The sequence below is a fragment of the Ictalurus punctatus genome, chromosome 6, assembly GCF_001660625.3.
Source record: "Ictalurus punctatus breed USDA103 chromosome 6, Coco_2.0, whole genome shotgun sequence".
NCBI classification, from domain to species: domain Eukaryota; kingdom Metazoa; phylum Chordata; class Actinopteri; order Siluriformes; family Ictaluridae; genus Ictalurus; species Ictalurus punctatus.
In genome coordinates, this window is record NC_030421.2 from 16,282,978 (window position 1) to 16,296,729 (window position 13,752).

The 13,752-nt window shown below is 38.5% G+C and overlaps 1 protein-coding gene across 2 annotated transcripts in view; it reads right to left on the reverse strand.

The window, feature by feature from the left end:
• Positions 1-13,752, reverse strand: part of pdia5 (protein disulfide isomerase family A, member 5) — a 55,349-nt gene that overhangs the window by 21,398 nt on the left and 20,199 nt on the right. For both annotated transcript variants that reach the window (XM_017469507.2, XM_017469508.3), the window contains exons 6-10: positions 13,474-13,566; positions 12,456-12,516; positions 8,531-8,598; positions 5,249-5,340; positions 1,070-1,141 (exon numbers count right to left, since the gene is read on the reverse strand). In XM_017469507.2, the coding sequence (XP_017324996.1) occupies positions 1,070-1,141; positions 5,249-5,340; positions 8,531-8,598; positions 12,456-12,516; positions 13,474-13,566 (386 nt within the window). The remainder of the gene's footprint in view (positions 1-1,069; positions 1,142-5,248; positions 5,341-8,530; positions 8,599-12,455; positions 12,517-13,473; positions 13,567-13,752) is intronic.

A 13,752-nucleotide genomic window follows, 5' to 3' on the forward strand; every position in this document is an offset into this window, starting at 1 on the left:
TTTCTGCCCTGAGGCTCACGCCACTAGTTCTCAAATGTTTTGCAGCCAGGGACCCAAGTGGCAATTGATAAAATATATTCCCCTTCAGACCCCCTCAGTAGAGATCTATTTTAGATAAATGATTCAACTATTCAAATATTAGATTCGTTATCGAAATGTGTACAATAATATCTTGCCTATTTATCAGAGCAAATACATCTTTCTATTTCTGAACTTACCAGTCTGGGAACAAATTTTTTATAAGAGTTGTCATTAAGTCCAACTTGGCACTGTTTATAGGTATTTTTGGCATACTACATGACATATATATATATATATATATATATATATATATATATATATATATATATATATATATTTAAAATGACTGAGATTTAGAGTAAACTCCTTCAGTTCAAGTAATCAGTCAAGCATGTAAATAACTCTAAAAACTATGCAATAAATACAAGTTTGATAATGCTGGGATAATGTTGATTTCTATCACAGTAACAATATTTATTATTAAAAAAAATAAATAAGAATAAACAAAGAAAACCCTCACAAGCTACACTTTAAAAACCCCACTTTTAGAATCACTGGCTTAGAGAAAGCAGAATAAACAGGATATATTTAGCATTTCTTAGTTTCTACTACTTATGTACACTCCTAGTGGTCTATAATAGTTACCATGATTGGTACACATCTGTCTATACAGTGTAACTACCCAGAATCTCAGGTACTGGTTACCTAGCCCATGGACCAGACAAAGAGGTGTAAAAAAAAAAAAAATAAAAAAAATCTATATAAAATCATTAGATCTATACCACAAGGCCCACGTGAGTGTTTGGACCTGATGTTTTATTCTGTATATCCTCTGCTGTTCTTAAAAACTACCTTGACAATGCACTCAATCAACTGAGCAGTGCCTAAGCACCAGGGCCTCAATACAGTATGTCTTCTACTAATAAAAACTGGCCTTTACACTTGCCTGGAGGCAATGATTGTGTTTGTGTGTGTGTGCTTTATCCTAGATGGGGTTATGATTGACAGGACGGTGCTCATAGACATGGACACATGCAGCTCTACTCACTTTTTAAGCCAGTCTGAAATGTCCTTGGCTGTGGCTCCATAGTTCTCATAGTGATGCAGGAACTTTCCCTTCCTAGGACATGGGGACAGAAGAGTGTCTTTAACCTTACCCATCAGTCATGAGTTGGCTTTAGAAATGAAAGTAACAACAGCTTATATTTGACTGCATACCAAGAACATTTCACAAGCATCTGGAAAAAAAAAAAAGTAAATTTTTTTTTTTTTTTTTTTTTACAAAAACCGATGTGACCTGCCAATTTAAAAGGACCTACACTGATAAATTAGTGGCGTTGCAATTTATTTTTCCATCTCAATAAAGCTTTATTAGTTGGCACAGCATATTTGTAGCGGCACACCAAAGGATTGCGTTACAAGACTACGGATCCCTATGTGGCAGCCAAGATAAACATTTTAAACGAGTGCCGGGACCAAAGCTAATTAATGCACACTTCTCAAAGCATCTAGCTTAATCAAAGACCTCATCTAAAGAGGCTTTTTCACTAATCCACATTAACACTGCACACCAAGAACAGTTGTTTAGAACTGTAATTTGGCATTTCCAAAAGAGAAAACAAAAAGCAAGGAGTAATTTATTTTGGAGCCAGTTGTATGCATGAGCACATCTGTATGCACAGGTAATGGTTTCTTTATCTGCTCTGATTCGGGGTTTTCTGCCACAAATAATTACATTTGAGGCAGATAAGTGCTATGCTAGCTAAGGTGGGGGTGAGGTGGGGGGGCACTGCTTTGTCCTTTGTAACTGTCACTGATCAATGAGGATCTGATGCATCATGCTAGTGTATCAAAAAAAAGCCTAGGAAAGCTATCAAACTGCATTAGTTCCCCTGTGTCAGATTTAATATTGAGACAGATGGAAGCTGTTCACTTATCATGTGCATTGGGTTTGGCCTAGCATGACCTTGAAAGCTGTCAGGCAGTGTGAAACGTGTGCGACTTTGCTCTACCCTTATATCCTCTAGATGAATACTTTGTAATAACGTTCCGTCCTCGTCTGCTCTGCTGTGTGTGGCAACTGAGCAGAAAGTTCTGGGGAGCCAAAAGCAACATAGCAGTTCTTCAAGTCACCAGACAGCTCACCTGATTACACTTATTTCTTATAAAGGGCATGAGGTCTGGACTTTCACAAAGGAAACATGATATCTATTTGATGGACTGGAGTCTCATTCATTGAAGAGCTCTTCAAAATGTTTGTAGGACACAATAACTGTCAAAAGAAACTGCTAGAGAGACATGGGTAAAATCCTGAGAAGCTTTAGCACTAGAGGTCAAAGACGTTAATGTAGCCAATAAAGCCGTCTTGAAGATTCAGGCTGCACTTACATGTACTGAATGTTAAAGAAAAATAAAATGGCAACAGCTTAAGCCTTTAGATCCAACTGCCCTCCACTCAAGGCCAATACACTCTATAAGACATGTCTAGTAAGTCAAGTTCAAGTCAAATCAACTTAACTGAACACTGACGATCCTTTTCATGCTCGATATTGAATCGTTCGGTGGCTATTCTTAAGAAACAAGCAACAGTGGGGTTGATGGTTCAGAGTGTAAACGACTGCAACAGAAACTAAACAAAAGCAGCGTCTGCAGTCAAAGAGCTGAAACAAAGTGCTGGCACTTAGCTCGCGGAGTCTCATTACCGTAAGCAATGACGCTGAGCGATTGTTAGCCTGCGACTCCCCTCAGGGCAATGGCTAATGGCTCGTTGAAAACGGATTGGGCGGAGAGTGGCGTTTAATTAGCCCTTCCATAATTAAAATGGCATACATTTAGTATTGAATGAGCAAGTGTCTAACACTGAATGAAACCAGATAAAGTTGACCACACTGTGAGATGCAGCATGTGGTGGTAAAAGAAACAAATTACATTTAAAAGCCGTGTGTGTGTGTGTGTGTGTGTGTGTGTGTGTGTGTGTGTGTTTCTGTTTAAAATCCATTAGATAATGCTTGCTTTCTTTAGGGTGAAATATGTAAAGGCAGACATTTTAAGAAAGAGAACAATGGTTGCTGTGTGATTATTAGTGCACATGTTGAGCCATATTGACCTCAAATTACTTCAGAGAAACTTTCTTTGCTCTCATTAACGGATCAAGGCTTTTGCTGGCTCTGGATAGAAATGAGGGCAGGAGGGATGCTCTCATGGGAATCTACTCATTAAACAAACCTCATACTCTTCAGTACTTGTTTACTCGGAAAAGTTCTGCACTAGATCAAGCCGAGTCCACGTCAGACCTGGCTTCAGCCAGCGGTCTCATTCCTTAAATCCTTCGTTATTAACTGCTTACTATTATATTATAGAGGTGCCAATATCATTAACAGGAAAAGACCAGAGCTGGGGGTGGGGGACAAGACGAAAAAAAAACCCCCACCATAGTGTGTATCAGAGGACGAGACGGCTATTTTTCCGCAATATGTGCATCAAGCAGGAGTAAGAAGACGGCAAGGCAAAAGTCCCCAATGGAAAGAAAAAAAAAAAAAAAAAAGGTGTTGGCTTTACTTAATTCAAATGTGTACATCAGTTCCACATGATTGAACCGAGTTGCACTGACACAATTTGTTTTGTACATGCAACATGACTGGGCCATGTACTTGCCCCAGCACTACCAAGCTGCCACTGTTGGGCCCTTGAGCAAGCCCCTTAACCCTCTCTGCTCCAGGGGTGCTGTATCATGGCTGACCCTGCGCTCTGACCCCAACTTCCTGACATGCTGGGATATGCGAAGGAAAGAATTTCACTGTGCTGTAGTGTATATGTGACCAATAAAGACTCCAATAAAGATTGGTTACTTAATAATAAGCAGCTCCACCATTTTTCTACCAACTAAAGAGGCCGCAGTTCTACCTACTTGTTTTCTATTGGCTCAGGAATTCACAAGTCAAAGATCACCTAGTTAACAGCTACCAGCATAAATTTCAACTGTCTCCCTGTAGCAAGGGGTCAAAAGATCTGGCTAAACCATAGATGTTGGCACCTTTGATACAGCTTCTGTGGTGAATATACTATAAAACAAACCAAAAAAAGATTTTTTTCTCTTCTTCCTCCCACAGTTTTCATCTGGACGAACTGATCTGGACGTGGTTATTTAAGTAGTAGATGGCATCAAGTAATTTCGTGTGGAAATCAGAACCATGAAATCTAAATGGCCTTCCCAGCTTACTTAGCATCTGTGTGTCTAAGCAGCCATGATCGTAATCTAGCTAGCAATTAAAAAAAAAAAAAAAAAAAAAAAAAAAAGAATATATAGAATCTTTATGTTTCAGGTTGAGTAGCTCTACCATGCATTTTTAAAACCACTAACAGAAAGCCTCTGGGTGAATAATTAGCAGAGCTGCAAGTCTGACAGTAAAAACACATAACGCAAGTACACTAAATCTTATTATAGAAGCAGAAGTCATAACCGTGCAGATTCTACATCACTGCTCGCAAGACAATCTGATGTTAATCAGTGTAGTTTTTAACTAACAGGAAAAGCTTTGCTATTTTTGCCAACTTCTATATGCACCAGAGCTTAGAAATCTGCACAATACACAATAGCATGACATTTTATTACCTGCAAGAGTTACACACATTCCTGTCCTCTTTTCCACCACTGTTATCAGGTTGTTAAATGTTGCCAGGGAGACACCTCTGCCAATCATTAATCGATCTGAGACACCTGCACAACCCCCCCCCCCAACTGAATCTACACATGGTATATGCTTATTAAGCAGCAGCTCTTTGGTATTACAACAAATTGAACACTTCATGTAATGTCTGCAGATGTTTTGATGTGTTCTGCTTGAGCTAATGTCGTCAGGATGTGAACAAGAGAGCAGTCGCTTTTATACCTTAGCTCTGATCTCCCACTGCTAGTGTCCTCGAAAATAAATATTTTATCACCGTATAAACCCAAAGTACTTTATTGCCGGGTAAATTTCAAGTGGCTTATTCTGATATTACCTGCTCATCCTACCTGCTTTCTTTTACTTTCACACAAGCGTCACCTTCCTCTGGCCTGAAACGACCAATCCTTCCCAAAGGCCATTAACTAAAAGATGCCAAAGCTTAAGCTACAGAACGAAGAACATTAAGCACTGGACTCATAGACCATGCAGAAATGACTTATGAAGGCTTCATAGGTTCATGCCTACGTGACAGCAGAATTAAATTTTAAAGACCGGCTCACTCAAAGTAGCAGAAGGTTGGGTAGCCTTTGACGTCAAACTCCTGCTTAAGTCCATCAAACTCTGCTGGGTGAACGTTCATCCCTGCCAATACCTGCAGCGAGACAAGAGTAACAAATGATCAAATAAAACAAAATGGAACTCTGGGAAATGAAGATGAATGGCTGCATCCTGGTGGAAACAGAAGAGTGTTAAACGAGAACAACATCAAAGTATGGCCTTCAGTGAAGTAGGACGCGTTAAAAACTCCTTGTCGGCATTGCAAGGTCTTATCTTAAGTGCTTCTTTCGTGCCAATATCAATTTCGAACGTATTTAGTTGTAGAACATGCTCTATTCCAGTGCAGTGCATTGCATGTGTCAAATAATTGAAAATAGACTTGTTTAGACTTTGGTTTTGGAGACATTTATAGATAGAAGTACTACTCAGGTTAAAACTAATCCACTTGATTGTAGCCCCAGCAGTGGAATCAGTGGAAACTTTATTCAGCAATATTCACAGCTCAGTATGCTACTGAAACATGCGACAGACGAATACACGGCTCTCCCTTTGGCAATCCAGTTTTTCATTTCGAGAAAAGAAAAACAACAACATCTGAGACAAGAATGATTTTTAAATCATTTACAGAATAAAGCGCTTGGGTCATACTTTTGGGGAATTATTGTGAGACGCAGCCGGGCTTATTAAAAACAGAGGTGTTTTGATGGGTTTTTATTTATTTACTTGGCCATCTGTTTGTAATACAGGCTCACAGACAGTATGTGGCATACATCCCCCCCCCCGATAAAAGAACACAATTTGCCTGTCTATTGAATAGCATTTTCTTTTTTGGCTGGACAAATAGCTAGATTAACTTCAATTAAGCAGAAAGATTCGATACAGATTTATTGAGCAGGTATTAGAGACCAATCTGGAACGTTCAATATTAAAAAAACAAAACAAAACAAAACAAAACAAAACAAAACAAAACAAAAAACCCCACACAAACGTACACCTTAAAAGAACAATTTACAAATTATCTCCAGCTGCTTGTATGCCTCCAACAGTACAGTGAAAAATGCGCATGATGGAAACGGCCAACCCCTTTTCATTTCTTGAACACTATCGGCATCCTACACACACGCATGCAAACGTGCAGGAAGTAGCAAATCTCTTCCTACAAGCTAGACGTTCATTATGCAAACTAAACGAACGGCTTGCTTACAGGCTGTCTGTGCAGCCCACCGTTCATTCAGCAAATAAGAGAAATAAACCACGCTCCAATTAGTGAAACTAGTCCTCATTTGCAGCTCCAGAAAAAGAAAAGAAGAAATACATTCGTTCCTGTGGTGATGCGATCTGAGCCAACTGTTGGTGCATGTTCAGAGATTTTAGATTGTGAAACCAGGACAGCAGAGCAGGCCACGTGGGCCTTTCAGCCGCGCAATACTGATTCGGTTGCTCCTTTACTAGACTCTCCTTTTCAACTGCTCTTGCTTAAAATGTTCACAGTAGTATTGTGATAGTGTAAGCGCTGTTATACTGCTGCTCAGGACTATAACCAGGGTTTACATGATCAAAATACTACTGTGCCATGGAGTTTGTTGTATACAGTTTAGTGGTTACTGTTTTGTTTATCGCTCATTGTATAATCTATTCTCTGTATTTAGTATGTTTATTAACATGTGCACTGTGTTACTTATCAGTTTGTCTGAGATTGTGTCATGTCATGTAAAAACCACCATGACATTTTAGCAAAATGTCTGCCAAAATGTTTCATACCTATACCTATATACAGGTGTATAGGTATATACATATATATATATATACACATACATACATACATACACATACATATACACATATATATATATATATATATATACATATACATACACACACACACACATTTTGAACAGGATGATTGGTGTAAATTGTTAGTATTTTGTTTAAAGATATATTTATTTCATTTAGTTCTGCCCTTCAGATGCTAAGAGAGTTACATGTCTCCCAGAAGACAAAATACTAACAATTTACACCGATCATCCTGTTCAAAAGTTTACATCCCCCTGGCTCTTAATGTATCGTGTTACCTTCTTGAGCATCAGTGAATGTTTGCACCTGTATGTAATAGTTGTGTACGAGTCCCTCAGTTGTCCTCAGTGTGAAAAGATGGATCTCAACATCATATAGCTGTTGGAAAAGGGTCAAATATACAGAAAATGCTGGAAATGTAAAGAATGTGCAGGACCTGGAGGATTTTTCTGAAGAACGGTGGGCAGTTTAACTGCTCAGGACAAACAAGGGACTCATGAACAGCTCTCACAAAACATAAAGACAGTCCTGGATCAGCCAGGAAACGAGACAGTATTAAGAATCAAGCGCATGTAAACTTTTGAACGGGGTAATTTTTGATAAATTCAGCTATTATCTTGTCTTGTGGACTGTATGTAAACATCTGTTCTGTAAAATAGCTTCTTCACGACAGTACTAAATAAAAAAAAACATGGGATTTTTATGATCCCTCTTATTTAGTTAACAGTATTAAGATTTAGCAGATTCTGCAAGGGGTATGCAAACTTTTGGGCACAACTGTACTTGTGTGTATGTTTATATATATATATATATATATATATATATATATATATATATATATATATATATATATAATTTAAGAATGTCTTTTTAAAAGAAACAACGCATTGAAATCATTCTCATGGCTGGATCGTGAAGGTGTCACGAGGTCGCGATGGACTTTAACAGGAAACATGGCGAGCACATCTCACACGACACTGCTACCAAACTTCTTCACAAATCCGAAAAGACTGGAAGTGTTGCGGCCCAGCCGTGACGTGGACACTGACAGACACGACTGATGTGGTGCTGGCAAACATACGTATGGAGACTTTTGAGCATTAACTAATTCCTAACATTACACTTGCCTGTGATGAGAGGGAAAAAAAAAAAAAATTGTACTTGACTTTACTAGAAAATGTGAAGTAAATTGCACACGTACGAGTCTGAGATATTGGTGTTTACAGAAGTGTGTAGTGATAAGCAGCATTTAACTGACAGTAGTGTGCATCGTCTTGCGTTGCCTCTAATCTGGCATACTGTACAATCCATACACAGAATGTAGGCCTGAACAGCACTAAATGTAACATTAAACAAAACACAAACTCACAAAATTGTCAGACGTGAAAGTGATGAGAAGAACTAAGCGATCGGTTTGATCAATTATTCTGCTGAGGAAGTGAATTTTAGACTAGGGTAAGTTTGCTCTATTCAAATAGAGAAGTACTTACATATTTCCCTTTCGTCTCTGTGGCAGCTTGTTGGAAGATGGGCTGCATCCTCTTACATACACCACACCCTTTGTGTCACAGAGGAAAAAGAGGAGAAAGAAATTGACAGAAAACAGAAATTATAGCACTTGTAATAGTGTCCTCGGAAAACTTTTCACATCTTTAAAGGACACTGAAATAAACACAGTGCATAGGGTGTGCTCTATAAATTCTTAAGTTTCTTAGAATATTGCATCTATATTGAAGGCAGGTAGAGAATTGCGTGCTTTGTGTTTACCCTGAGGTGCTTAATTATCAATTCGGTAAAATGACGTCTCGGGAAAGCTATTGAAAGATTAAAGAACGACAGAGAGGGAAAAGAGGAGACTACGAATGAAGCTTACATGAACAGCCTGGGGCAGCCCTCTGTGTGTAGCTTTCAATAACCATGCAGAATTTCATCATCTCAGCAAACACTACAGTATACAACTTTACAAAATACTATGTTCACAATTCTGCTGCACAGAACATCCTTTTTCCCCGTCTACACAGAATGTGTGCTGTAGTTATCCACAAGAACAATCTCATAACAGTAAAATTAGGTGACTGTGGAAGTAGTTGCCTCGAACAGCCACATACTATAGAAATAACAAATAATCATAAATGAGCACTGCAGAGAATTGCATTCTAGCAAGTTGCACTAGCCCTAAGCTGAAAGTAATGTAACATGTCTGAGACGACATAATGTAGCATGCCAATATACTGAAACATCACTGTTTATTGTTTTACAGCAAAGAAATGTGGCTTATGATTTAGAATGGATAACCACCATTGCGAGTTGGGTATTCAGCATAAAACTCTGAGCTATACACTTTTCCTCAGCAGCACATGAGGAACCCTGCCAATCACACTGTTGTATCTAGCTGTTTAGAGATCACCACTCGTACCTTGTTTAAAAGACAACAATTTTGTCTGATTCTGTAGTCTATTCTGTCCACCTTATCGGCTAAATCAAATGTGAATCAGCTTTATATCACCATTTTCCTGTATTTAAAGGTATCTTATCCACTTCCTCTGAATTCAGTTTGGCTGCAGATATAGGGAAACCAGTTCGAACCTACCACGGTGTAGTTTTTGGCTTGGCGTAGTGCTGTTGCAGTGTTTCCTGCCTTATCAATTTACACAAAGAAATGATTACTATTGCACCAGATTCTTGGCAGCTAATCTGCAGCTTTTGGACTCTGTACCATCCAAGGGCACCAAATGTCTCTATCTTTTTATGCTGAGAACAATGTGATGCTGGTGAGGTAGTTTATTATTCTTGTATAGTAACAAAACTGTTTTATTGGGCTCATAAAAATGCATTAACACACCAAAAAAAAAAAACCCAACATGTGCAAACCAGCCCCAAGGACAGTAATCATAGGATAACCAAGGGCAAAGCTCAAACAGAGCCAGAACCAATTGCACACAGATGGAAGCCCCAGTCACTCTCAGTGAGTAGCTCATCATGCGGGGGACAACAGATCTATATCTCTCCACAAATGATCAAAATTTCCTGACTTTAGTTCACAATGTAAAGTCACAATGATGTAGAGAAGGCCAATCTCAATGCTGAGAGTCTAGCCAAACCTAAATCTATGTATGATTTGATTCAGTAGGTTTGGCGAGTGCCTCAGGCCCTGCTGAACTCAATAAGCACTGATTAAGTGAGTCATTGCTGAAGTGCCCTTCACATGCACCAGGATAGACATTGGAGGGAAGTCAAGTGTCATTCAGTATCCTGGACTATGGACTAATTAATGGGTGCCTCGGTTATTCAGCCCCTTCTCTTTACAATATACATAGACCATTGACCCATCTGCTGATATGGTATTAACTCTACATGCTTTGCTGATGAAATTCAAATATATATATATATATATATATATATATATATATATATATATATATATATATATATATATATATATATATATATATATATATATATATTTCTCCTTTTTTCACCCACATCAATCGGTAATATAACAAGTGTATATCAGATCTAAAGCTCGGGATGAATAGAAACTCAAAATAAAGATAATCAAATGGAATCTCAATTAAAACAAAAATGAAATAAATAAATCAAAACAAAACAACAATTTTGTTCACTGACATTCAGACTGTCAAACTTATTGATTAACCCAGATCTCGCTTAGGGGAAAAAACCCACCACAGTTATCGAACAGCCTTCCAATTAGTGTTCGGTCTCACACACAGTCTCAGTGTTTAAATCTAGGCTGGAAACCTATTTGTTTAGTCAAGCCTTTTGTTAATAGTTTTTTCTTAGCTAAAGGAGGGATCTGAAGGGTTCACGAGCATAAAGTGTTTTAATGAACTGGGATGTTTGGATGCGGTCTCCCTTTCACTCCCAGATGTTCTGCTTTGTGTCCCAGGGAGCCCTCATATCTGTGTTACCTTCTGACTCTCCCTTCTAGTTATGCTGTCAGAGCTAGTCTTACCAGAGTCCCTGCTTGCACTCTGCACACAATAGGCATTGTTTTTAACCATTATGTGACAATGAGCATGGCTAATAATCTGCGTTTCTTTCTCCATTGCCCTCTCTCTCTCTCTCTGTCGAGCTCAACATACTACTCTTGAGACACCAGTGAACCTCTTCTGCTCTCCTGACCTGCCTGATGCCCTAATTTCTGGTTGGAGTTCTCATCACTTAGAAATCACTGGCTGTTGCTGAGGATGGCACCAGCCTAAAGATCAGTGAGATTACTGAGGATGGTACCACTTAGAAACCATAAACAAGGCTTTGGACTGCAATTGATATAAACAGTTTTGCTATGATAGCTTTAGGGCTGTGAACAGTTCTGCACTCGACTCTCCCGGTTATGAACTTCCTGGTTATACAATTGCACTTTTTGACCATATAGTACACGATTATAGAAGGGATTTATTTATAATCGCGCTATCCGGTGTCACCCTGATGAGGATGTGTTCCCTTTTGAGTCTGGTTCCTCTCAAGGTTTCTTCCTCATAGCCTCTCAGGGAGTTTTTCCCTTGCCACCGTCGCTTCTGGCTTGCTCATTAGGGATAAACGTACATAAATTTGGGAATAGAAATTTTACATTTATATTTCTGCAAAGCTGCTTTGTGATAATATCCATTATTAAAAGCACTGCACAAATAAAACTGAATTTAAGTGAATTTCTATCACTAGGTGATAGAAATCTTGGTATTAAATTCATCACTTTCATTCACTATAATAAAAGAATCTGACCAAAGGTGAATTTTCATTTGTGTGCTCATCTGTACTGGACCTCCTTTTCATGTTTCAAAACTTACATCAATAATTTACTCAGCTCTCCCTTGACCTCTTAGAGCAATTATGTGCTTCTTTTATTTGTGTTTTCCCCTTTTATTGCGAGTTGGCATTTAATTTGGAAAAAGCCACTAAATAAAGAATGATTATCATCCTCAATTCCTACACTTGCTATTCAACTACATACTCAATGCATTTCTGCATATTAAATAAAACCCTAGAGCTATTTTATCTAAACCAGTACACATAACAAAAGAAAGATAGTGACTCCATTTCGGGAATATGGAGTAATAATAAGCACACGCTAAATTCAATTAAATCTTGTACGTGGGAAAAAAAAAATGATTTCAAAAAAATATATATAATGCGAAAGGATAATATTAAATTAAATTTGTTATCTACAGACTTCGTCCTTACTTCTAAATGTCTTATGTTAATATAAGAACCAAGACTTTCAGTCATGTAAACCTTTAACTTGACATACTAAGCAAATTCTAAAAGCACCAGGCTTTAACCTTTAATGCTTTTACAGTTAAACCAGAGCCATTTGTGTCCAGGATTTGAAACATAAGCTGTTTGAATTCACCAGTGACTGAGGACAGAAAGAAGGTAGATCATCAGGTGACTCACAGGGAGCATAAAGCATCATGAGGATGGGTTTCTCTTCTCTTTTCAGCAGCTTCTTAAAGTCCTGTAGGGAAGAAGAAAAAAAAACAAAACAACACAGAGCCCCATAAGAGAAATGGCTCGGCTTTTTCTTTTTTTTTAGGATGAGGATGTATTGAGGCCATTACCTCTAACTCTTAACAATACAACTATTGTGCAGGATCTCATCACTTAAGGATCAAAATAATTTAGAGCTTATGAGGCACAGGACCGGTGTAGACAGACTAATCTGTCCAAGTGGACATTACACTTTGGACTTTAATAATGTATAGTTATACCAAAAAAAAAAAAAGCATTAAAAGATTCCCCATACATGTTGTGATAACCAATAGTTCATTTTTAGCTAGCAAGGTCTTGATGTAATCATCATATTAGCGAGCCATACAGTATTTAAAGTAACGTCTCGCATTAGATTGCATGCATGGATTCACCAGCACTCAGGGAAATGTCATTCATCAGTTTTGTTTATATTCCCGCTTCATTATGAGATTGCTTCCTGCAGCTGAGCTTTGCTTTTGGCAGTTGACACCCCAAAATATGTAATATGCCACCAAGCATACACTCCCCTTGAGCAATCAATACGCTCTTCAAACGAGTTGCAAAGCCATCTCATCTCCATGAGTAGGGCTGCTTTCTGATTGAGTGCAGCCCTCTCAGCAGGGAAACGCTTTAGATAAATGTGTGTTCACATATAGAAAAATTGACTCTCTTTCCTATTAAGCTTTGCTTTCATAAATTCTGTTGTCAGTTTCCAAATTCGGGAATGCTCTGCTATTTGAGGCTTGTTTTCGTAAGCTGCATATGCTCCGAAATGCTCCTGTCCTTGTATCACAGCCAAATGTGGTCTCTGGAGGCAGCAGAACAGCCTGGTACTTCTTGCAGATTGTCTAACTCATTGCTTTTGTCCGGCATGCAGTTCCCACACCAGGCGAACACCGAGGACGGAAAGCTGATCTTCGTCTGGCCTAAAAGAGATACTCACTTTCTCTGTCTCGATGTGAACAACGTCTTTAGCTTCAGGGTTCTCCTCCCATAGGGGGGCTCCTGTGGGATCTTTCAGGAACGCCACCATAGACTGAAACAAGAAGTAGAGGATGAAAAGAAGGGCAATTATTAGAGAAGCAGTGACCGATCATGTTTTCCTGTCAAAACACTCCTGTTCATTGCCTCCTGAGTGCCAATGACGCTGACGAATAGTGTAATCTTTAAACAATGAGACCCACAAATTTAAAAAATCTATACTCTCCATTAAGATTTTACA